The following is a 24908-nucleotide window of genomic DNA, read 5'->3' as shown; positions in this document are numbered from 1 at the left end:
CTAGGATTGATTGACAGGTCTGCATTTGGGACTTGAATAATTTGGTTAAACTTTTTTGTGTGCATGTGTTCCTCCACATAAAATTGTTTCTGCTTTTAACTTGTGCTGAGTGGTGAATTTCAGGAAGCCTGGCATATGAAATGAGGCAGGAAAGGCTAGATCCATGAAGTACCTACCTTTACGGTGCTCTCTGTGGTTTGAGAATGTTTCCTCTTATCCCAGCAAGCTAACTATAAACTATAAGCTCTAGTGTAGACACTGGCAGTCTATTGGAGCCTAATCGCCAGCCTGTTATGTACTTGTAGAAGAAAATCTATTGCATTGTAGAAAAGCCTGATTTTATCAAGTTGAGCTACAATCACATCCAGCCAACACACACTCATTGACTAAGGTCAAATCTTTATTAAACAAAAAGCTATCTAATTTATTATGTAACATTTAAATATTTCAAATTTTGTGCTTGTCTCCAACGCAAAAGAAATGTTTTGACAGTTCAGAGAAGATTCTCTAGATTAATTCCTGGAATGAAAGATTTGTTTTATGAAGAGAGATTGAGCAGTTTAGATTTTTACTTGCTGGAGTTTAGAAGAATGAGAGGGGATTTAAGTGAGGCATTTAAGATGCTAAAGATGATTGTTTCCCCTTCTGATGCAATCTAAAATGAGACGTTTTAGGCAATAGATTGGCAGATTTAAAACAGAAGAAGAATTCCTTCTCTCAAAGGTTCACGAAACTGTGGGATTCACGACCTCAGAGCCCGGTGGACACAGAGGCACTGAATCAGTTTGAGGAAAGAGACAGACTTTTTACTAGTGTAATGGGTTGAAGGTTATGTGGAGCGGGTAGGAAAGTAGAATTGAGGCTAAGGTGAGATCAGCCATGATCATATTAAATGATGGAGCAGCCTTGAGGGGCTGAATTCCCCATTTGTGCTCCTAGTTCACATGTTCTTTGAGGATATGACAAAACACATTAAAGTAAGAGCAGTGGATGTGGTGTACATGGATTTTAGCAAGTCATTTGATAAGGTTCCCCATGGTAAGCTCATTGAGAAAGTAAAGGGGCATGGGATACAGGGATATTTGGCTCTCTAGATACAGAATTGGCTGGTCTGTAGCAGACAGAGGGTGGTAGCAGGTGGAAAGTATTCAGCCTGTAGCTTGGTGACCAGTGGTGGTCAGCAGGGATCTGTTCTGGGACCTCTGCTCTTTTTAATTTTTATAAATGACTTGGATGAGAAAGTGGAAGAGTGGGTTAGTAAGTTTGCCAATGACACGAAGGTTGGTGGAGCTGTGGATAGTGTGGAGGGCTGTTGTAAGTTGCAATGGGACATTGACAGGATGCAGAACTTGGCAGATAAGTGGCAGATGGTGTTCGAACTGGAAAAGCATGAAATCATTCATTTTGGAAGGTCAAATTTGAATGCAGAACACAAGGTTAAAGGCAGGATTCTTGGCAGTGTGGAGGAACAGAGGGATCTTGGGGTTTATGTCCACAGACCCCTCAAAGTTGTCACCCAAGTTGATAGGGTTGTAAACAAGGCAAATGGTGTGTTGGCTTTCGTTAGCAGGGGAATTGAATTTAAGAGCAGCAAAGTTATGCTGCAGCTCTGTAGAGCCCTAGTTAGACCACACTTGGAATATTGTGTACAGTTCCTCATTATAGGAAGGAGGTGAAAGCTTTAGAGAGGGTGCAGAGGAGATTTACCAGTATGTTGCCTGGACTGGAGTGCGTGTCTTATGAAGACAGGTTGAGGGAGCTGAGGCGTTTCTCGTTGGAGCGAAGGAGGGTGAGAGGCAACTTGATAGAAATATATAAGAATATGAGAGGCATAGATGGAGTGAATAGTCAGATTTTTTTTTCAAGGCAGAAATGTCTATCACAACGTGGCATAATTTTAAGGTGATTGGAGGAAAGTATAGGAGAGAGGTCAGAGATAGGTTCGGTTGCGCAGAGATTGGTGGGTGTGTGGAGTGCACTGCCAGCTGTGATAGTAGAGTCAGATACATTAGGGACATTTAAGTGACTCTTGGATAGGCACCTGAATGATAGTAAAATGAAGGGTTATGTAGGTTAGTTTGATCTTAGAGTAGGATAAAAGATCAGCACAACAACAAGGGCTGAAGGGTCTATACTGTTCTCTGTTCTATGTTTTGCATTTTCTGCTGATGCATTTATCACTGTTTACTAAGTTAATCCCAGTTTTGGGGCAGTTGCTCAATTTGCAAACATTGTTTTTTTTTAATATTTGTGTGACAAGCCACATGTTTAACTGAAGGCTAACAGTGAGACATAATTTGAACACTTCCTATTGACGCAAGTCATTCAGCTTAAAATGGGAATTTCTTGCTGAACAGTTTTGAGCTATTTACAAATGGTGACTTCATGTCGTTTTAATTTTTGAAAAGTGCAAGTGAACTGAATAAAATCATGACTATTAAAAGGCATGTTGGTTTTTTATAAGCAGCTTAAAAAGAATAGACTGCGTTTGGCCAAATATCTTTTTAAACTTTGTTATTTGTTTTTCTTTATGCTTTAGTTCAAAAGAATGTTTGGCATGGATCTTTTCTCTCAAATTGCACATTAATGTGACAGTGAAAAGGGAAGCACAAATATACATCCTTTATTGTTTTATTCTATTCTTTTTTGGGACATGGGCACCACTCACCCTAATTTAGCCTTGAACACAATGGATAGCTAAACCGTTTCATAAGATAGTTAAAAGCCAGTCACATTGATATGGATTGGGAGTCATATGTAAGCATCCCGGTAGGAGTGGCAAATTTCCTTTCCTAAGAGCTAATGGTGATTTAGGTGGACTTTTATACCAATTGATAGTTTCAGGTTAACATTATTGAGACTAGCTTTATATTCCAGATTTATTTATTGAATTTAGATGCTGCCAGCTGCCTGTGTCTCCAGAATATTAGTTTGCACCCCTGAATTATTAGTCTACTGAAATTACCACAATGCCATTGCTTCCACTATCGTCTATACTTAAATTACATAAAGTGGAAAGAGAGAGTTTTCTTCTTGTTTAAATGTCAAGCTTGGAGCAATGGTAGTACAATAACAGTCTTTTAGTGTTTTTGGCAAGATTTGTCTTAAAATTCAAGTATAAATAATCTAGTCATTTATTTATTGTTGTTTGTGTGACTCACTATGCCGATTGGCTGTCACGTTTCCTACATTACAGTGGTGACTGTACTTCAAAATAACTTGTAACAATTTGCTAGAGGACATCATGAGGCCATGATAGGTGATCGATGTGTACAAGAGTTTTCTGATCTGATCAGGTCACGTTTCTTTATTTTTGAATCATCGTTTGAAGGACTGCGGTGATTGTAGCATATTAAAATTTCGAATGTCTAGCCATTGACTGAAAAAAATGTATTGACGATCTTCAGCTTCGAACACTAACTTAATTATTAGCAGCAATAAAGTGGAGGTATCGGTTAGACTCCAGATGTTTCTTTATAGATCAGATTGTATGATAACTGATCATGTAGCAGCATTATTTGAGTCAGGGAAATGGGTATCTTGTAGTTGTCAGTCATAAAGATTACAAAGATAACTATTGCCCATCATTTCCTACATAAGGTTTTTGTTTGGAGCAAAACTAAATGACTCAAATTGTTCCTTGAAAAAAAAGGAAAACTACAAAGTAATGATTAGCCAAGAAAAATAGGAAACATTATCCTGCTTAAAAATTTCTATTACAATTTCTTGGATGTGCATGTCACAGGAAAGGCAACAGTGCAACCAGAGACTATAGTCATTGTAAGGGTGGTTACGACGTATTGAGAAATAAGATTCATGTTTTGTTTTGATGTGTGTTTGACTCACAAGAAAGTAATTTGTCCATTTTCATAATCAAGTGTTTTAAAATTTAAATCATTCTATATTTTCAGTGGCAGGACTCGGATTTGGAATAATGAGTGGAGCTTTCTCTGTGGTCAACATACTTGCAGGCTCGGTGGGACCAGGAACTGTGGGAATCTTCCGTGATTCTCAGTATTACTTCCTCACATCAGGTATTCCCTGCAAAACCAAAGCTTTAGTTTGCTATACAAATTTTTTTTATCAAATATTAGCTTTCTAACAAAATAAATAAGTTAATTAACTGATTGTTAGAAAGTTATATTTAAAAGGTCTGGTTGAATGTTTTAGTAAAATATATTTGGTAATTTATTTTTTTTCACTTGAATGAGAGAGTCCTTGAAATATCATTCAATATAGTTGTAGACAGGGCTCTGATTTCATACTGCTGGTGCTGAAAATTGCAGCAGTGTTTAGTTGGGCTGATTTTACAAATGTAAACCACCAAAAGGAATCTCTTCTGCCTGTTGCATACTTTAGGCATTGACTAATCTGATTTGTGTTAGAAGAGTTTGTTCTGAGTGTGGTAGGTCTTTGCACACCCCTGTTATTATCTGTAATTGTTTCCAAATCAGTGGAGTGTCAGGTTACTTATTTGTTCTCTACATTTTTATCTTTGATATTGTGCACATGGCACGATAAGGCTGGATGTGATTATATTGCTGTTGCTAATATCTCCGGTCAGTAGACATGAAGACTTGACCTCTAACCATGATGATTCACATTTTACTTGTTTGGGCCTTTGTGGTTTGATTTGCATTAGCACTTTCAGGTTACAAACTCCTGACGGATTTTAAGTTAACTCTATGGTTATTTCTCCTGTGCAGTTACATCTGATCTGTTTAGGGTTATCAACTCATTAGGATTGCCCTAACATCTCCAGGGACCAGTGTTAATAAGGGGTGACATAAGGCATTAAAAATGTTTGTTTTTAGTGTCATTTAAACAGTTTTCTTGTACAAACATAGAAAAGGGAGCAAGAATCAGCCATTCGGCCCTTTGAGCCCGATCTGCCAATCAATATGGCAGTTTATCATCCAACTCAGTGGCCTGTTCCCACTTATCCACTTATCTTTTTGATTCATTTAGTTCTAAGAAAGATGTCTTGACTCCTTGCAAACATTTAATTTTGTGTCCTCAATTCCGGGTGCACCACTCTCTGGGAGAAGAAATTTCTCTTCCCCTCAACCATAAATGTCCTTCCCTGTATTCCTTGACTGTGACCTTTAGTTCTGGACTCTCTACTCATCAGGAATGTCTTTCCTGCATTTATCTTATCCAGTCCTGTTAGAGTTTCTATGAGAACCTCCTTCAGTCTTCTAAATTTCAGTGAATAAAGTCCTAATCGATTTAGCCCCTCTCATGTGTGAGTCCCAGGATTCATCTTTGGTAAATTTTCTTTCCTTCCATTGAATATCTTCCCTCCAGTAAAGAGACTAAAACTACTCATACTCCAGGTGTGCCTGTTCCTGTATCAAATCCTACTGCTATGAAGGCCAACATACCATTTGCCGCCTTTACTACCTGTTGCACATACATACCTACTTTGACTAGTGCACAAGGACACCCTGGTCCCGTTGCACCTCCCCCTTTCCCAATCAATCACCATCTGATAATAATCTGTTTTTACTCCCAAAGTGGATACTCTCAGATTTATTGACATTATACTTCATTTGCCATACGTTTGCCCATTCATGCAATCTGTCTAAATTACACTGAAGTATTTCTTAGTCCTCCCTTCAGTTTACACTGTTATCCAGCTTTGTGTCATCTGCAAGCTTGGAGATGCAGGGGATCACTAATTTGCAGGATGTAATTTTAAAGATCTGACATATAATTGTTTCCTGTACGTACTTACAGCCATTTTACAGATCCTGCATTGTTCCAACATATGTACAAACTGAATCAAGCATGGAAACTTGTCGCAACCTGGGGGACTGCCTGTATTGCATTTAATTCCCTCATCTAAATCATTAATATATATTGCGAGTAGCTGAGGTCCAAGCACTGATCCCTGCAGTATTTCACAAATCACTACGTGCCATTTGGAAAATGATTTGTTTATTCCTTTTCTTTGTTTCTTGTCTGCTGACCAGCAGTAAGTATGCTTCCCAGAATCCCATCTATTTTTAATTTTATATGGTAAATTTTTGTTTCATCTGGACTATATAATGATGTCATTGATAGTCAAGAATCCTCTGTAAGATAAGCAAAAAGTCTTCTTAGGTTTAAATTGAAGTGAGAAAGGAGTGATTTGTGAAACAGTAATGGAAGTGTGGGGGCAGGGCAGCTGCAGATAAAGAATCAAGTGATGAAACATCTGAGTTGGCAACCCTAGTTCTATCCATTTACCTTTCCTTTTTCACAATACAATTCCATTTCATGCCTGTAGTTTGATGGTGACTTATTCGTAATGGAACATTACTAAATGGATGTTCCTCAGCATCCTTGTTCATTTTATGGTAATTGAGTACTTAAATGTGTTCAAATGGTGGATGTTAACTGTGGATTCACTTATGGTACACATATAAAGTTAACTGGAACTGAGTTTAAGTTTGAAGGTATGTGTTTGTGACACGTATTATGGTTGGGGGGTGATGTCCCAGTCTCTGAATGTAGATTCTAGCAAATGTAAATGAACTACATTGCGACTATTACTGATAATACTCAATTGGCTGTTGTATAATTCATAGCAAGTGTTGTCCAATTGCATAATCCCTTCCCACGTTAGATGTTATGCTTCAAGTATTGCAAGTCTGGGCTGGATGACCACTTGTTAAATAATCCCAAGTGTTCACATTTTGGACTGCTGTAATTCACTCTGACTTTAATATATGGTGGAGCATAACTAAGTGTCCCCAATGCTGTTGTGCCGCCTGTCAACAGTATGACATCTTTTCTCTATGTACTGAGGGCTGTCAGAATAGTTTTACACTACATTTTTGGCTAATACAGAAAAAAGAGAGATGTTTGCTGGGCATACTTATGTGCCGAAAATGCATATCCAACACCTTGCCAAGGGAATTATGGTGTGCAATACAGAAATAACACTTTATTTTCATTGATGTCATCAGTCACAACATATTTTAATTTGGCAGCCTTTTGTGAACAAGTTCATGATACCAAACAAGAAGTTATCACGCAATTAAAGATTTTGACATAAACATACAAAATAAAGATTCAACCTATTTCCGAGAAATATCCTTTTCTACAAACCCACATCAGGCAGGGAAAAGGAGAAATGGAGAATTCCAAATTGCAATCTCATTTCAACTATCTGCCATTATGAATTGGACAGAAGGGTCTGTTTTCTTGCTGTACATCTCTATGACTCTATATCGGGTCAGAAGTGTACTGAATAACGTAGGAATTCTGTTGTGCAGTCAAAAATCTTTTAACATTGTCTTTAAAAGTTGTCCACGTCTTGTCATAATTAGATGTAGTATAATAATTTAAATATGTTCTTAATGAACTGATAGTGATTTTTTCCTTAAGTGGCAATTGAATTAACCAGCATTGTGAAAGTGCTCAGTTGCATTACAGTACAGCATACACTGGATAAAATGCTTTTCTGAAGATTTGTCAGATTTTAATGTGTCACATGGATCCTTTGTTGTAACAAACATTGATTAACAGCAGAAGGCATGTTTCAGCCTTTGAAAAGGTGTAGAAGATGCCATTTCATTTAACAATTTTTAAAGCTTTAATATATTTAGCTTTGTTTATATAGCTAGGATTAGAATCTCATTATGAGCATTTGACGAAGCTTCAAGCTCAAGTAATGGACTCAGCACAACAGAGGTTGCTGTCACAACTGTCAAGGAGTATAAGCTTTGTTTTGTTTGACAGTTGTGTACGCTCCTAACACAGGAGAATGAAGAAATTTATAAAAGGATATTTGGTCATTTTTGACAGTTATTTTGGTTTTCCAAAGACTTTCTAATGTCACTGTAAAGGTCATGAATTCTCTTAATTCTAGATACTGGGTGAGTGGGCATGGGGTGGGTAGTTTGGGGGTGTGGAGGCAGTGGGTGATAGGGTGAGGAAATGAGTGGGTGGGCAGGAAACGAGAGGCAAAGTTGAATGTGCCTATTACAGGTTCAGAACTGGTTCTGAAGATAATTCATATTGGACTCAAAATATTAACTGTTTACCTTTCCATAGATGCTGCCAAAACTGAGTTTCTCCAGTATCCTTAACACAGAACTAGACCAATGCCCTGATGAATAGAGGTTAGCCTTGCTGCCTGTTACCATCTCTGGCCTGCTGAAGCTGGCAGCCATGACTCTGGATTGCTCAACCACTCCTCCACGAAGGCTGCGTAGTTAGGCATTGCCAGGCAGGAGATGAGATCATCATGCCTGGAAATGGCCTGCATCATGATTATGGCTTCAAAGGCAAAATTTGGACTTGAGTCCTTTCAGATTGTTTTGTTGGGGAAACAGCCATTCAGCATTCAATCTGTGAAGTTGTTCTGTAATTTTGTACTATTCTACAAGAGCACCTTGAATTTCTCGAAGTTTCCGGAGTATTTTTGTCGACATTTTGCAAGTCTGTATGTTTCCATTTTATGTTGCATTCTACCTGGGATTGGATTGGCTTTTAACTATCTATCTATCCAAATCCCAATATCTTTAGAATGATTGTGTACCCATGTGGAAAATGGGCAGAAACAATGGGGATACTTGTGAAATTTTCATTAACACCTGGTTAATATGATGCAAGAGTGCAAAGTACCTCCTAATGGCAGTGCACCAACTTGGGACGCACAAAATCAGGCAGTGTGGCTGCTTCTCAAGGAATTGCAGCAAGAACTTGAATGCAGAAGAGAATTTCATCAGGAGCAGAGAGAAGCAAAACATTGCTTTTGGCAGTGCAAATTTATAACCTACACATCTCACAGCAAACTCATTAAAGTGAACTTTACAAAATAAATGGCAGGCTGGAGCAAAAATTTGTTTCTGGTAATAGCACTAAACAGGCAGTGCTGAATTCACTATTGGTTATATAATGATACTGTATATTAAGTGAGGCTGATGAATGCTGTCCCTTTTATGGTATTACTGGGGACAAATTCTTTCCCAATCTCTTCCAGGAAGATGATGATTCCTTTAAATATCACTGAGTGACTACCCCCTGAATTCTGATTGGTGGTTGGATTGGGTTGCAGCATAAACTGCTAGTGATCAGTCATCCTTGTATCAATGATACCATTGAATTCCTTTCTGCACTTGAACTGGCAGAAGCCTTATCTATACAACAGTACTTTTCGCTACTAGGATTTATATCAACCCAAATATCGAAACAAATGTTAAAATGCTGACAATGTGGCAGCACTTTGAGCTGCTTCATTCTCTGTTTACCACAGCCAGGGTTTTAGCGCATATAGGTTTTGCTTGGTTTTCTAGCTAGATGAGGAACTAATGACTTTTGCACAAATGGCATAGTTTAAGTGAAATTGTATATTTTTAAGGGTGTTACAACATAGAAATTTTCCCAGTTTTAAACTAAATTTCAATGGACAGGCATACTCAAGTAGTTAACATACTGATACTCGCAAGGAAATGTGGTCGTGTTTGTGGAGATCAGCCATCTTAGTTCCAGGACATCTCTACAGGAGTTCCTTGGAATAATATCCAAGGCTCAATCATCAGCTATTTATCAATGACTTTCCCTCAGCATAAAGTCCGAAATGGGGATGTTTGCTGATGAGTGCATAACGTACATCACCACTCGCACTCCTCAAATACTAGAAGAAAATCTGTGTCCAAATGCAGCATGAACATGTTAATATGTAAGTTCTTGAGCTGGCAAGTAACATTTGAATCACACAAGTGGCAGACAATTACCACTTCCAAGAAGACAGAATCGTAATTATCATCCCATGACATTCCTTTCATTGATTCCTCTACTATCAGCATTCTGGGGTTACCATTGATAAGAAACTGAACCAGATTAACCAATATAAAATCTGTGGCTACAAGAGCTGGTTACAGACTAGGAAATCTGCAGTGAGTAACTAATCTCATGACTTTGCAAATCCTGTCCACCATCTATAAGGAACAAGTCAAGAATGTGATGGAATACTTCCCACTTGCCTGGATAAGTGGAGCTCCAGCAACACTCCAGAGGCTTGATGCCAGCCAGGACAAAAGAGCCCACTTGATTGGACCACATTCATCTGCAGTATGCTTAGTAGCAAGGCATGATCAAGGCTCCCTAGAAAGGACTTTCCACACCCACAGAACTGGTGTATGGGAGAAGGATTCACATTTTTGGACCATTGGAATCTCTTTTGGGGTAGAAGTGACCTGTACAAGAAGGACGGTGTGGGATATAGGTAAATTAATGTTTCTTCTGCAATTCTGCAATTATAATTTCTGATACAAGGTGAATGAACTCACACCAGTGTGTAATTGTTTTAGCCATGAGCTGAGTCAACAAGAATGGAAACATGTGGAGGAAATATATAATTGTTTTTGTATTAGCTAAAAACTGTATGTCAGCATGAAACGTGATTGCAAAACAATGGTAGCTATTATGGGCAAATAGATAAGATGTTGTGAGGGGATGCGGTCAAGCTAGAAAGCCTGTACAAAAAGTAGGTCTCCCACTTTTACAGAGACACAGGAACAAACCCTAATTAAAGAGGTCATAAAGATTAGAGTGGTCTCGGGAGAAGCCCAGATGGAAAGAGTAGATACTGATGAAGAAAGAATATGCCTAACAATGACCTGTTTGACCAGTGGGATGAGGTCAAACGGCCTTGTGAGGCCTGAAATTTTGTCACAGACAAGGCCGGATAAGATAAGAGATAACAGGAGCGGTGGGACGAGTCTTAGGGAAATGGAGGATGTAAACAGGGGGAAAAACAATGAAATAAGAAAAAAAAATAGGAACCAAATTATATAAATATCAAGAGTTTGTTGAATTTGGTGTGTTTTGTCCTCTGCCTTGCTTGGCACTGGACATCGCACCCACTTGCAAGTGTAAAAATAAAGGACACTACTGATTCAGATTTTGTCTCGGACTGCAATTATTGAAGTGTGTGAGCTTTGTTTCTCACAACAGTTTGCACCTAAAGTGGAAGGGGACTAATATACTGGCAGGGAAATTTGCTAGAGCTGCTCGGGAGGATTTAAACTAGTAAGGTGGGGAGGATGGGACCCAGGGAGATAGTAAGGAAAGAGATCAATCTGAGACTGGTACAGTTGAGAACAGAAGCGAGTCAAACAGTCAGGGCAGGCAGGGACAAGGTAGGACTAATAAATTAAACTGCATTTATTTCAATGCAAGGGGAAGGCAGATGAACTCAGGGCATGGTGAGGAACATGGGACTGGGATATCATAGCAATTACAGAAACATGCCTCAGGGATGGGCAGGACTGGCAGCTTAATGTTCCAGAATATAAATACTACAGGAAGGATAGAAAGGGAGGCAAGAGAGGAGGGTGAGTGCGTTTTTGATAAGGGATTGCATTACAGCTATGCTGAGGGAGGGTATTCCTGGAAATACATCCAGTGAAGTTATTTACATGGAACTGAGAAATAAGAAATTGATGATTGTATGTTTCCATTTTATGTTGCATTCTACCTGAGGATTGTATTATAGACCCCGTAATAGTCAGAGAGTAATTGGTAAACAAACTTGTAAGGAGATCTCAGCTGTCTGTAAGACTAATACGGTGGTTATGGTAGGGAATTTTAGCTTTCCAAACATAGCCTGGGACTGGCTAGATGGAGAGGAATTTAGATGGGTTTAGATGGAGAGGAATTTGTTAAGTGTGTACAAGAAAATTTTCTGATTCAGTATGTGGATATACCTACTAGAGAAGGTGCAAAACTTGACCTACTCTTGGGAAATAAGGCAGGGCACGTGACTGAGGTGTCAGTGGAGGAGCACTTTGGGGCCAGTGACCATAATTCTGTTAGATTAGATTAGATTACATTACATTACAGCGTGGAAACAGCCCCTTCGGCCCAACAAGTCCACACCGACCCGCCGAAGCGCAACCCACCCATGCACATATATTCCCCTTACCTAACACTACGGGCAATTTAGCATGGCCAATTCACCTGACCTGCACATCTTTGGACTGTGGGAGGAAACCGGAGCACCCGGAGGAAACCCATGCAGACACAGGGAGAACGTGCAAACTCCACACAGTCAGTCGCCTGAGGCGGGAATTGAACCCGGGTCGCAGGCGCTGTGAGGCAGCAGTGCCACCCATATTAGATTTAAAATAGTGATGGGAAAGGATAGACCAGATCTAAAAGTTGAAGTTCGAAATTGGAGAAAGGCCATTTTTGACAGTATTAGGCAAGAACTTTCGAAAGCTGATTGGGGGCAGATGTTTGCAGGTAAAGGGGCGGCTGGAAAATGGGAAGCCTTCAGAACTGAAATAATGAGAATGCAGAGACAATATAGGATGAAAGGAAAGGCTGGTAGGTATAGGGAATGCTGGATGACTAAAGAAATTGAGGGTTGAGTTAAGAAAAAGAAGGAAGCATAGGTCAGGTTTAGACAAGATAGATCGAATGAATCCTTAGAGTATTAATCTACTTAAGAGGGAAATTGGGAGGGCAAAAAGCAGACATGAGATAGCTTTGGCAAATAGAGTTAAGGAGAATCTAACGGGTTGTTACAAATACATTAAGGATAAATGGGTAACTAGGGAGAAAATAGGGATCAGCAAGGCAGCCTTTGTGGGAAGCCGTAGAGATGGGGGAGATACTAAACGAGTATTTTGCATCAGTGTTCACTGTGGAAAAAGATCTGGAAGATATAGACTGTAGGGAAATAATGGTGACATCTTGCAAAAAATGTCCATATTACAGAGGAGGAAGTGCTGGATGTCTTGAAACACATAAAAGTGGATAAATCCCCAGGACCTGATCTGATGTACCCTGGAACTCTGTGGGAAGCTAGGGAAGTGATTGCTGGGCCCCTTGCTGAGATATTTGTATCATCGATAGTCATAGGAATATTGCGTGGAGTTATGGTGAGGTGGCAGAAGACTAGAGGTTGGCTAATGTCATGCCACTGTTTAATAGGGGTAGTAAGGACAAGCTAGGGAGCTGTACACCAGTGAGCCTGACCTCTGTGGTGGGCAAATTGATGAAGGGAATCCTGAGGGACAGGATTTTCATGTATTTGGAAAGGCAATGACTGATTAGAGATAGTCAGCATGGCTTTGTGCATGGGAAATAATGTCTCGCAAACTTGCTTGAGATTTTTGAAAAGTAACAAAGAATTGATGAGGGCAGAGTGGTGGATGTGATCTTTATGGACTTTAGTAAAGCATTCAACAAGATTCTCCATGGGAGACTGCTTAGCAAAGTTAGATCTCATAGAATACAGGGTGAACTTGCTATTTGGATACAGAACTGGCTCAAAGGTAGAAGATGGAGGGTTGTTTTTCAGACTGGAGGCCTGTGACCAGTGGAGTGCTACAAGGTGCTGGGTCCACTACTCTGTCATTTATATAAATGATTTGGATGCGAGCGTAAGAGGTATAGTTCGTAAGTTTGCAGATGGCACCAAAACTGGAGGTGTAGTGGGCAGCGAAGAGGGATACCTCAGATTACTGGACGGCACGGTGGCACAGTGGTTAGCACTGCTGCCTCACAGCGTCAGAGACCCGGGTTCAATTCCCGCCTCAGGCGACTGACTGTGTGGAGTTTGCACATTCTCCCCGTGTCTGCGTGGGTTTCCTCCGGGTCCTCCGGTTTCCTCCCACAATCCAAAAGATGTGCAGGTCAGGTGAATTGGCCATGCTAAATTGCCCATAGTGTTAGGTAAGGGGTAAATGTAGGGGTAGGGGTATGGGTGGGTTGCGCTTCGGCGGGGCGGTGTGGACTTGTTGGGCCGAAAGGCCTGTTTCAACTCTGTAAGTAATCTAATCTAATTACAACGGGACCTTGATCAGAGGGCCAATGGGCTGAGAAGTGGCAGATGGAGTTTAATTCAGATAAATGTGAGGTGCTGCATTTTGGGAAAGCAAATCTTAGCAGGATTTATACACTTAATGGTAAGGAGTGTTGCTGGAGAAAGAGCTCTTGGAATGCAGGTTCATAGCTCCTTGAAAGCAGAGTCGCAGGTAGATAGGATAGTGAAGAAAGTGTTTGGTATGCTTTCCTTTATTGGTCAGAGTATTGAGTACAGGAGTTGGGAGGTCATGTTGCAGCTGTACAGGTCATTAGTAGGGCACTGTTGGAATATTGCGTGCAATTCTGACCTTCTTCCTATTGGAAAGATGTTGTGAAACTTGAAAGGGTTCAGAAAATATTTACAAGGCTGTTGCCAAAGTTGGAGGATTTGAGCTGTAGGGAGAGGTTGAATGTACTGGGGCTGTTTTCCCTGGAGCGTCGGAGGCTGAGGGATGACCTTATAGAGGTTTACAAAATCATGAGGGCATGGGTAGGATAAATAGGCAAAGTCTTTTCCCTAAGATGGGGTAGTCCAGAACTCGAGGGCATAGGTTTAGAGTGAGAGGGGAAAGAGATAAGAGACCTAAGGGTCAACTTTTTCACGCAGAGGGTGGTATGTGTTTGGAATGACCTGCCAGAGGAGGTGGTGGAGGCTGGTACAATTGCAACATTTAAGAGGCATTAGAATGGGTATATGAATAGGAAGGGTTTGGAGGGATATGGGCCGGTTGCTGGCAGGTGGAACTAGATTGGGTTGTGATATCTGGTCGGCATGGACGAGTTGGACTGAAGGGTCTCTTTCTGTGCTGCACATCTCTGTGACTCTATGATAGTGGCTTTTGGCTTTCATGTTGATCTAGGGTACATTACTGCACCTCTTGGTTCCACATCCTTTTGATGTCTTGAGTATGCAGAATGGTCACAACAGCAGTCCCACATTGCAAATACTATTTAAAGTAAGTCTTTTGTATGGAGCTAATAAGCACTGTTTAAGCAGTCATATAATGCTTGAAAGTTTGATATAAGATTATAGAAACAATAGAGTACTATTGACACGAACTGTCTCTATTTTGAACCTGTGTTCACACTGTCCAAATCAGAATTCTGACAAAAGGCCACCTGAAATATTAATCATATCCTGTCCTCTTCTGACCTGTTGAGTGTTTCCAGCAATCGTATTTCTTTTTATCTACTTGTATTTAAGACCATTAGACAGAGGAGCAGAAATTAGGCCATTCAGCCCATCAAGTCTGCTCTGCCATTCAATCTTGACTGGTTTCTCAACCCCATTTTCCTGCTTTCTCCCTTTGGCCTTAGATCCCATGGCAGTCAAAAATTTAATATACTCAATGACCTGGCCTCCACATTCATGATCTGGATGAAGGAAGTGAGGGCATGTTGGCTAAGTTTGCAGATGATACAAAGATAAGTGGAAGGGCAATTCGTATTGAGGAGGCAGGAAGGCTGTGGAAAGATTTAGACAGGTTAGGAGAATGGGCAGAGAAGTGGCAGATGGAATACAATGTGTGAGGTAGGAAGAATAGAGGCATGGACTATTTTCTAAATGTGGAGAAAATTCAGAAATCTGAAGTGCAAAGGGAATTGGGAGTCTTTGTCCAGATTTCTCTTAAGGTAAACTTACAGTTTATGTCTGTGACAATGAATTCTACAGATTCACCACCCTCTGGCTAAAGAAGTTTCTCCTTATCTCCATTCTAAATGGTCTTCCTTTTACCTTAAGGCTGTGCCCTTGCCTCCTCGTTTCTCCTAGGCGAAAGTGAGGACTGCAGATGCTGGAGATCAGTCAAGAGTGTGGTGCTGGAAAAGCACAGCAGGTCAGGCAGCATCTGAGGAGCAGGAGAGTCTGGCAAAAGCCCTTCCTTTTTGCCTGAAATGTTGACTCTTCTCCTTGGATGCTGCCTGACCTGCTGTGCTTTACCAGCACCACACTCTCGACGACTCATTTCTCCTGTCAAGGGAAACATCTTCCCAACATCCTCTCTGTCAGGCCGTTCAGTATTCTGTAAGTTTCAATCAGATCTCACTCATCTTTCCCAACTCCAAGTATAAACACCCCTTTAGTATGTTTCTTTTTCTTCGGGATGAATTTTTCCTGGGCCTCCCAGATTACTCCCAAGTCCCTTTTCACTTTAGATTTATGCACTTTATCCCCATTTAGAAAGTAGTCTATGCCTCTATTCTTATCAACGTGCATGACCTCACACTTTCCCACGTAATTCATCTGCTACTTCTTTGCCCACTCTTCTAAGCTGTCTAAATCTTTCTGTAGCCTCCCTGCCTCTTTAATACTACCTGCCCCTTCACCTATCTTTGTATCATCTGCAAACCTAGTCAGAATGCCCTCAGTTCCTTCATCCAGATCATTAATGTATAAAGTGAAAAGTTATGGTCACAACACTGACCCTTGTGGAACACCAGTAGTCACCGGTTTCCATCCTGAGAAAGACCCTTTATCCCCACTCTCTGCCTTCTGTCAGACAGCCAATCTTTGATCCACTCTAGTACCTTGCCTCTAACACCATGGGCCGTCATCATACTCAGCAGTGTCCTGAGCAGTACCTTATTAAAGGCCTACTGGAAGTCCAGATAGATGACGTCCATTGGATCTTCTTGGTCTAACCTGTTTGTTACTTCCTCAAAGAACTCTAACAGCTATGTCAGGCATGACCACCCCTTGATGTAACCATGCTGACTATGCCCTATTGTACCATGCACTTCCCAAGTACTCAGAAATCTCATCCTTCACAATGGGCTCCACAATCTTACCAATGACTGAGGTCAGGCTAAGCTAATCAGCCTATAATTTCCCATCTTTTGCCTTATTCCCTTCTTAAACGGGGGTGGGAGGATGTTACATTGGTGATTTTCCAGTCTCTGGGACCCTCCTGGACTTCAGTGATATGTTAAAGATCACTACTAAAGCCACAACTATGTCTTCAGTTATCTCCTTCAGAACTCTAGGCTGTCGTCCATCTGATCCAGGTGACTTATTCACACTCAGACCTTTCCATTTTTCTAACACTTTCTCCTTGGTGATGGCCTTCGTAATTCAGATAAATGCGAGGTGCTGCATTTTGGGAAAACAAATCTTAGCAGGACTTATTCACTCAATGGTAAGGTCCTAGGGAGTGTTGCTGAACAGAGAGACCTTGGAGTGCGGATTCATAACTCCTTGAAAGTGGAGGCGCAGGTAGATAGGATAGTGAAGAAGGCGTTTGGTATGTTTTCCTTTATTGGTTAGAGTATTGATTACAGGAGATGGGAGGTCATGTGGCTGTACAGGACTTTGGTTAGGCCACTGTTAGAATATTGCGTGCAATTCTGATCTCTTTCCTATTGGAAAGATGTGAAATTTGAAAGGGTTCAGAAAAGATTTACAAGAATGTTGCCAGTGTTGGAGGATTTGAGCTATAGGGAGAGGCTGAACAGGCTGGGGCTGTTGTCCCTGGAGCGTCGGAGGCTGAGGGGTGACCATATAGAAGTTTACAAATTATGAGGGGCATGGATAGGATAAATAGACAAAGTCTTTTCCCTGGGGTCAGGGAGTCCAGAACTAGAGGGCATAGGTTTAGGATAAGAGGGAAAACATATAAAAGAGACCTAAGGGGCAACATTTTCACACAGTGGATGGTACGTGTATGGAATGAGCCGCCAGAGGAAGTGGTGGAGGCTGGTACAACTGCAACATTTAAGAGGCATTTGGATGGGTGTATGAATAGGAAGGGTTTGGAATGATATGGGCCGGATGCTGGCAGGTGGGACTAGATTGGGTTGGCATATCTGGTCGGCATGGGCGAGTTGGACCGAAAGGTCTGTTTCCATACTGTACATCTCTATGACTCTATGACCCACAATCACTACACTGTAGATGAAGGGCAGCAGATACATGAATCTGCAAATTCCCCTCCAATCAGCTCATCATTCTGACTTTGAAACATATCACCATTGCTTCAGTGTTGCTGGTTCAGAATCCTGGAACTCCATCTTAAGGGCATTGTGGTAGCTGTACCAAATGGACCACAGCTGACCAAGAAGGTGCCTCATCACCACCACCTCTGGGATAACTAGGGATGGGCAATACATGTGACACACACGGTTCATGAATGATTTTTTAAAAATCAACTGTTCCAAATAGAGGAATGTTAGTTCAGCTGACCAGTTTGTTTTTAATGTAGTGTATTCTAATGCTTGACTAGGGCCCCTCCCATTCCCCTCCATAAAATCCCAAACTGTCCCTGCCAATCACCCAGACTTATCCTGCTTGAGGATCTATTGTTGTGTTCCTCATTGTTCTGCCTGTAGTCACAGCAGCATCCACTACTAAGCTGTGGCTGGGAATATTTCAGTTTGTTATCCGTCCATCTATAGTCATTTAAATATTATTAGGCATGAGATAGTAAGAGTTATGAGATAAAAAGCGAAGTTAGTCTGGATAAGCAAGGGCAACTGCATGAATTTAAAAGGTTAGTGATTACTTATAGGGAAAACCATTGCTGTCCTTAACAGACTTTATAAGTGTAAATACTTGAAACATGATTTAAGTGTTTACAAAGGATGTAAGGCAGGAAAAAAAAGAGGCTGGCAAAATAAATTTACAAAGCAAAAATCTTGCATCTAAGAAGGGTACAGGCTTTGATAAATACCTTGTTTGATGGTTTGTATGTGGTTGCATGTAGCGTGTGCAATCATGCTACATCTGTAAGGATAGCAATGCAGTTGCTATCAGTGCTTTATACTATCTGCATACAGACAATTGGTTGAGGGTGGCTACAACAAAGTTGCCAAGGTAAGCCTAACCAGCAGTGCTGTTTGCTAGGTGTATGATCCAATTCTGCATGTCAATGTTGCCTGTCAATGTTTAATGTTGTGCTATTCTTGCACCCTTTTTTCATCATACCAATTACTCAAGCTGCCTGTGCCATCCTTGCACACTTAAATCTGTAAAGAACATAAGGTCATTATATTATCTTGGTTCACAAAGTGTATCCAAATGGTTCTTCAGATTCAGTTAAATGTAGTTAAGAGAAGACTCAACATTGTAAATGTACTTAAATATGAACATTTATTAAGTAAATAGAGATGAGAGAGAAAGGGAAGAAACAATAATCCTCTCGCCCTTCTGCCCATCGGGGATTCATCAATCACTGGCTGGTCTGGAGTCTTAGGTTTGTTCCTGGCACCATTCGCGATCCCGGTCTGAAGGGAAGTCCAATGATTCAAAATGAAACACACATTCTTAAAAACAAGTTGCTTGTGCCATCTTTGGCACATACAGGAATGTGAGTCACCCATCACAGGACTTACTCAAGGTCATGCAGCTGTCAATTATAATCAACAAGTCTAATCCATCTTATGCATGTACTTGAACACATGATGCATGGATGGCCATCTAGATCAACTACTGATAGGTGTTGGCTGTCATATCTGCTTTTGGAAATACAACTGTGTGGTCACCCTACTGTTAGCATTCATTTTGAAATAATACTGTGGATTGTGCTGAACTGGGCAGCATCGCGTTTTTGACATATAAGCAAGGAGCATATTGTCTGATATGGCAGTAATCCTTATGTCAAGCCTGGAAAGAAATGAAAGCAGAGGTTGACAATGGAAATGATTTTAATTACCACTGAAATGATCATCCTTATTGTGAATGCTAATTACGGATGTTACAAGTTTACTCATTGTGAATTTGCAGAATCACTTTGGTGCATTCATAGCTAAGTACATGTGCCTTCAAATAAGATTGATCCCAAAATAGTAAATTCAGGTAATGCTGCTCCAGTGCTGTCTAATTTTCCTGGCATGCGTTTTTTTGCTTCAAGACATCCTATTCAGTGATGCTTCTTATAATTGAGACTTTCCAACTCAGGCAACATCTTAATGAATTCCCTCTGCACCTTTTTCCATGCATTCACATCCTTCTGAATGTGTGCAATTCTAGTCATCAAACTGTGTTCCATTTGCAGACTAACCAATGCTCTAAAGTTTCAACAAGACTTTCCTGCTCCTGTATTCTACACCATATCTTTCCTGTGTCTCTCCCATCACCTGATATCTGTCCCTCTCCCCTTCCCACCCCCATTCCCTAGTCTCCTCCCCTCTCTCTCCCTTCTCACATGCTCATTTCTTTCTGTCTCCACTCTCTCTTGCCCTTACACCCATCTGTATCTCCCACTGCACACACACCCACCCACTGGCACCTATTCAAAGGTGGTAATAACCTGTACCTTCCTTGATGTAAATCAATCTGGGCCTTAAAGCATAATTCACAACAGCACTCCCTGTACTGTTCCAGTTTACCCAAAATTAAATGGACTGTTCCAAAACGTTAAAATCATTTGTTATAACCCTGAAGTTTGTAATTTAAGGGCAATAGAGATTTGTCTGCAGCATTTTGCTGTGTTCTGGAATGTATTGCTTGAAAACATGGAAGCAGATAAAAAGTAAGTCTTGAAAAGGGAATTGAATATGTCTTCGGAAAAAATCTAGGCAGAGCTTTGGAGAAAGGACAGAGGAGTGGAACAAATTGAATGGCTTATAAAGACATCATGGGTTAGCAGTCTTTTCCTCCTAAGATAGAAAGTTTAGTGCCTTTGAAGAATTATGATATCTGGACAAGATACAGGCAGACTTGTCCAAAATATCGTGCTTGTCATTGATCTGGCTTTCTCAAAAAGGTTGTGCATACACACCGCCTATTTCACAAACAACTCCTCTTAAATAAGTGAAACCTCTATAGTCAATGAGACTATATCTCAGTCTTGAACCTCACATAATCATTACCAATCAGCAATTTTCAAATCTAGCAAATGGAGACTGCTCGTTACTTAGATACAAGAATTTCATCTGAAATATTACAGGTCTAGATAATACAGAATGCATCAAGAAGCATATAGACTTATGACAAATAGAATATGTAGCTATACCCATCATCAAAGTTATAGTCTTATGTTTAAATAAATTACATTCCTCTTTCGTCACAAGTTTTGACTCAAAGTGATACTCAAATTTGTCAGTGGTATATGATTGCTCAGCTTTGTTTGCATTGAATCTTGCACGTGACTGCATGGGAATGCTTTTCCACAGTGAAACCTGCCATAAGCTAATGACGCTGCAGCTGCCAGTCACTAGTAGAAGAATTTCCTGGCCAAATCAGGAGATGCTCTATGTCATGATCCAAACGTTCCTGCCCAGTTCTATTGCTATTAAACTAAGACTAATTTAGAGCACAAAAGTGATATGGGTGTTTTTCAATTTAAATTTCACTGTAAATATATCACATCATATTGGTTTCACTTTATTTATGTGTGCACCATCCTTATTTATTGAGACTATCTTAGTCAGACTGCTAAATATACTGACATGCATTGATGGTTACAGGGAAGTTGTCCTTCACTGTGGAAAAAACACTGTTGTGGGTTGGTTTCACTCTTTATTGAATGTTCTTGAATGAACACTCTGAGTGTTGTGTTGTGTTCATCATTCCAAGGGACATGGCTGAATGTGCTCAGCTGGCCCCCCTTTCTGTGCATTGTAAAGGACATTGTCTTTCCGAGATCATTCTTGGTGGGATAATTGAAATAAGTAGGCGAACTGTAAAACTTCTTCCAGCCAGCAACCTGAGATTGGCATGCATTTAGACAGTATTGGCATTAGACTTAAAGCCCTCATTTTCTTACCAGCTGAACTGCCCCACCACATCCAGGACCAGGGCCCTTCCCACTTCTGACCTCTGTGACCCTGACCCACCCTCTTTCCCTGACCCACCCTCTTTCCTCCCATGAATCCCTGTTCCACTGCCTGTGCTCTCAACTGTACCATTGACTCACTGTTTTTGATCCTGAGCCTGCCATTCTTTTACTTCTCTCTTTTTGCATTGTAGAATTAAACCAGGAAAACCGCTAATCTCGGACGTACCACTCGTACAGATGTGATCTGAGTGGGATTTTTGTGCCCATTTGAAGTTAGGACTTTATTAAAGACAATGTCTATGTTAGTGAGTAATCATAACATGCAAATGCTTTGAATACAAATCTACTGCAGGCCAGCGTGAGGCTCAATGTGCCATAGATTGTCTGCTGACTTTACCTCTGCATCTCAACCTGCTGTCAGCAAACCAACATTCTGTATCCCACTTAATCCCATCACCCTGAACACCACGTTTCCCACTCTTGCTGGCACCGTAACATCTGCCTCAGCAATTTGTGTTCTTTTTTTTTTTCCCAGTCAATGCCACCATGCAGCAGTCTCTCCAACCTAGAGGAGTTTTCAGGCCAACCATGATGCATTTTAATATGTGTGCTGTTTCGGAATCTCAATGGCTACAGCACAGAAGGAAGTCATTTGGCCTATCATGTTTGTGCTGGAAATTTACCCACTTGCCTTTTCCCCATACCCTACCTACTTCTCAAATTCACGATAATCCAGTTCCTTTTTGAAAGCCTCATTTGACACTAGATTTCCGTTTATGATAAAGTCTAACATACTATTAGCCGTCCTAATAGCTCGCTGCAAGTGTATGTTAGCCTTTAGAGACAATTCAAAGGACACCCATGACCCTTTAGACATTTCCAACCTCACAATTTAAGAAACATTTTGCACCTACCATGGTGCATAGCCTCATGTTTTTAAACGAATGATGCTGCATGCTTTACTAACTGCTTTCTCAACCTGTCCTGCCATCTTCAGTGATTTCTGCATATACATTCCAGGTCCATTTGCTCCTGTAGCCACTTAAGAATTGACCCTTTTATATTGCCTTTCCACGTTCTTCCTACCAAAGTGAATTACTTCATACATCTCCACATAAAATTTTATATGCCACTTGTCCTCCCATTCCAGTTCTGTATTGTATCTTCCACGTGGTACATAATACCTGGAAGGATCAGATCATCTGATCTGATTGGATGTTGAAATTGTGCCAGTGCACCAAAGTATAGGTAATTAACTTATACCAGAATAACAGTACAAGTGATATAGGCACATCCATGGGAACAGTTGCAGGATCTTGGCCCTGCAGAATGGTGCTTGTTTCCATATCAAGATGGTTTGTAGTTTAGAAAATAATTTGCAGGCAACAAGTTTGCCATGGGTCTGCTGCCTTTAGCCTTCCAGTTGTTACAGATTTGTAGATTTGGCTGGTGCCCTTGAAGATGGGAAGGGGGTAGTTCTTAAGGGTGGGAGAATTCCTTAATTCCTATTCAGATTTACTTAAATAAAATTCTGAAAATTCATTTATATGCTAGGTGTCTGAAACCCTTCATTCTTACTGTAATTTTTAATTTCCTAAATCGCTTTAGCTATCAGATTTATCTTTTGTCTCTAAAGGATCTTTCTCTTTTTGATAGCGATAGATTGTCACAACTTGCAACACAAGTTGAAGCCACGTGGAACAGTCCATCTTCTAAAGCTCCACCAGCACTATTCCCCACCTTTTCATCCACTACATCGATGACTGTACCGGCGCCACTTTGTGCTTCCACAAGGAGGCTGAACAGTTCATCAACTTCACGAACACATTCCACTCAACCTTAAGTTCACCTGCACCATCTCGGACACCTCCCTCCCCTTACTGGACCTCTCCATCTTCATCAACGGTGACCGAATTAAAATGGACATCTACTACACACCAACTGACTCCTCCAGCTACCTGGACTATGTCTCCTCCCACCCTGCCTCCTCTAAAAATGCTATCCCTATTCCCAATTCCTTCGCCCCTCTCGCATCTGCTCCCAGAGTGACTAATTCCACCACAGAACCCACCAGAAGGCCTCCTTCGCAATTTCCCCTCCCATGTAGTTGATGATGCCCTCCAGCACATCTAATCCACTTCCCGCAACTCCGGCCTCTAACCCCACGCCTCTAACCACAACAAGGAGGATCTCCCCCCCTCCCCCTCAAGCCCTTACCTTCCACCCCACCAACCTCTGTTTACATTGCATCCTCCACCCTTTCTGCCACCTACAAACAGACCCATCCAGGGGATATATTTCCCTCCCCACCCCTATCCACATTTCATAAAGACCATTCCATCCGCGACTCCCACGTTAGGTCAATGCGCCTCACCAATCCACCCTCCCTCTGGGCACCTTCCTCTGCTACGGCAAGCATTGCAAAACTTGCACCCATACCTCCCCCCTTACTCCTCTCCAAGGCCCCACAGAAGCCTTACACACCTGTCAGAGATTTACCTGTACGTCCACACACATTATCTGCTGTATCTGTTGCTCCTGATGTGGTCTCCTCTATGTTGGGGAGACAGGATGCCTACTTGCCGCACACTTCAGAGAACATCTCCAGGACACATGCGTGAAACAACCCCATCTTCCACCTTGGGACTCTCCAACCAAATGGGATCAATGTTGATTTCACCAGTTTCCTCATTTCCCCTCCCCTCCCCCCACCTTATCCCAGATACAACCTTCCAACTCGGCACCACCCTCTTGACCTGTCTTACCTGTCCATCTTCCTTTCCATCTATCTGCTCCCACTACAAACCAACCGACTCCCACAGCTACCTGGACTACACCTCCTCCCATCCTGCCCCCTGTAAAAACGCCATCCCATTCTCCCAATTCCTTCGTCTCCGCCGCATCTGCTCCCAGGAGGACCAGTTCAAAATACGTACAACACAGATGGCCTCCTTCTTCAAGGACCGCAATTTCCCCCCCGACGTGGTCGACAGTGCCCTCCACCGCATCTCCTCCACTTCCCGCTCCTCCGCCCTTGAGCCCCGCCCCTCCAACCGCCACCAGGACAGAACCCCACTGGTCCTCACCTACCACCCCACCAATCTCCATGTACAGCGCATCATCCGCCGTCACTTCCGCCACCTCCAAACAGACCCCAGCACCAAGGATATATTTCCCTCCCCTCCCCTATCAGCTTTCCGTAGAGACCACTCCCTCCGCGACTCCCTTGTCAGATCCACACCCCCCACCGACCCAACCTCCACTCCCGGCACCTTCCCTTGCAACCGCAGGAGGTGCAACACTTGTGCCCACACCTCCCCCCTCACTTCTCTCCAAGGCCCCAAAGGAAAATTCCATATCCGCCACAGATTCACCTGCACCTCCACC

At 41.6% G+C, this 24908-nt stretch overlaps 1 protein-coding gene across 2 annotated transcripts in view; it reads left to right on the top strand.

Annotated features, from left to right (window-relative positions):
* LOC122548508 (gamma-secretase subunit Aph-1b-like) overlaps positions 1-24908 on the top strand; it is a 110775-nt gene that overhangs the window by 60506 nt on the left and 25361 nt on the right. For both annotated transcript variants that reach the window (XM_043687262.2, XM_043687253.2), the window contains one exon: positions 3912-4034. In XM_043687262.2, the coding sequence (XP_043543197.1) occupies positions 3912-4034 (123 nt within the window). The remainder of the gene's footprint in view (positions 1-3911; positions 4035-24908) is intronic.

Source organism: Chiloscyllium plagiosum, unplaced genomic scaffold, assembly GCF_037043375.1.
Source record: "Chiloscyllium plagiosum isolate Xiang-an unplaced genomic scaffold, Cpla_swu_hap1 HiC_scaffold_1, whole genome shotgun sequence".
Taxonomy (NCBI): domain Eukaryota; kingdom Metazoa; phylum Chordata; class Chondrichthyes; order Orectolobiformes; family Hemiscylliidae; genus Chiloscyllium; species Chiloscyllium plagiosum.
Note: the sequence above shows the minus strand (reverse complement) of the source record. Positions and strands in the feature narration are given on the sequence as shown.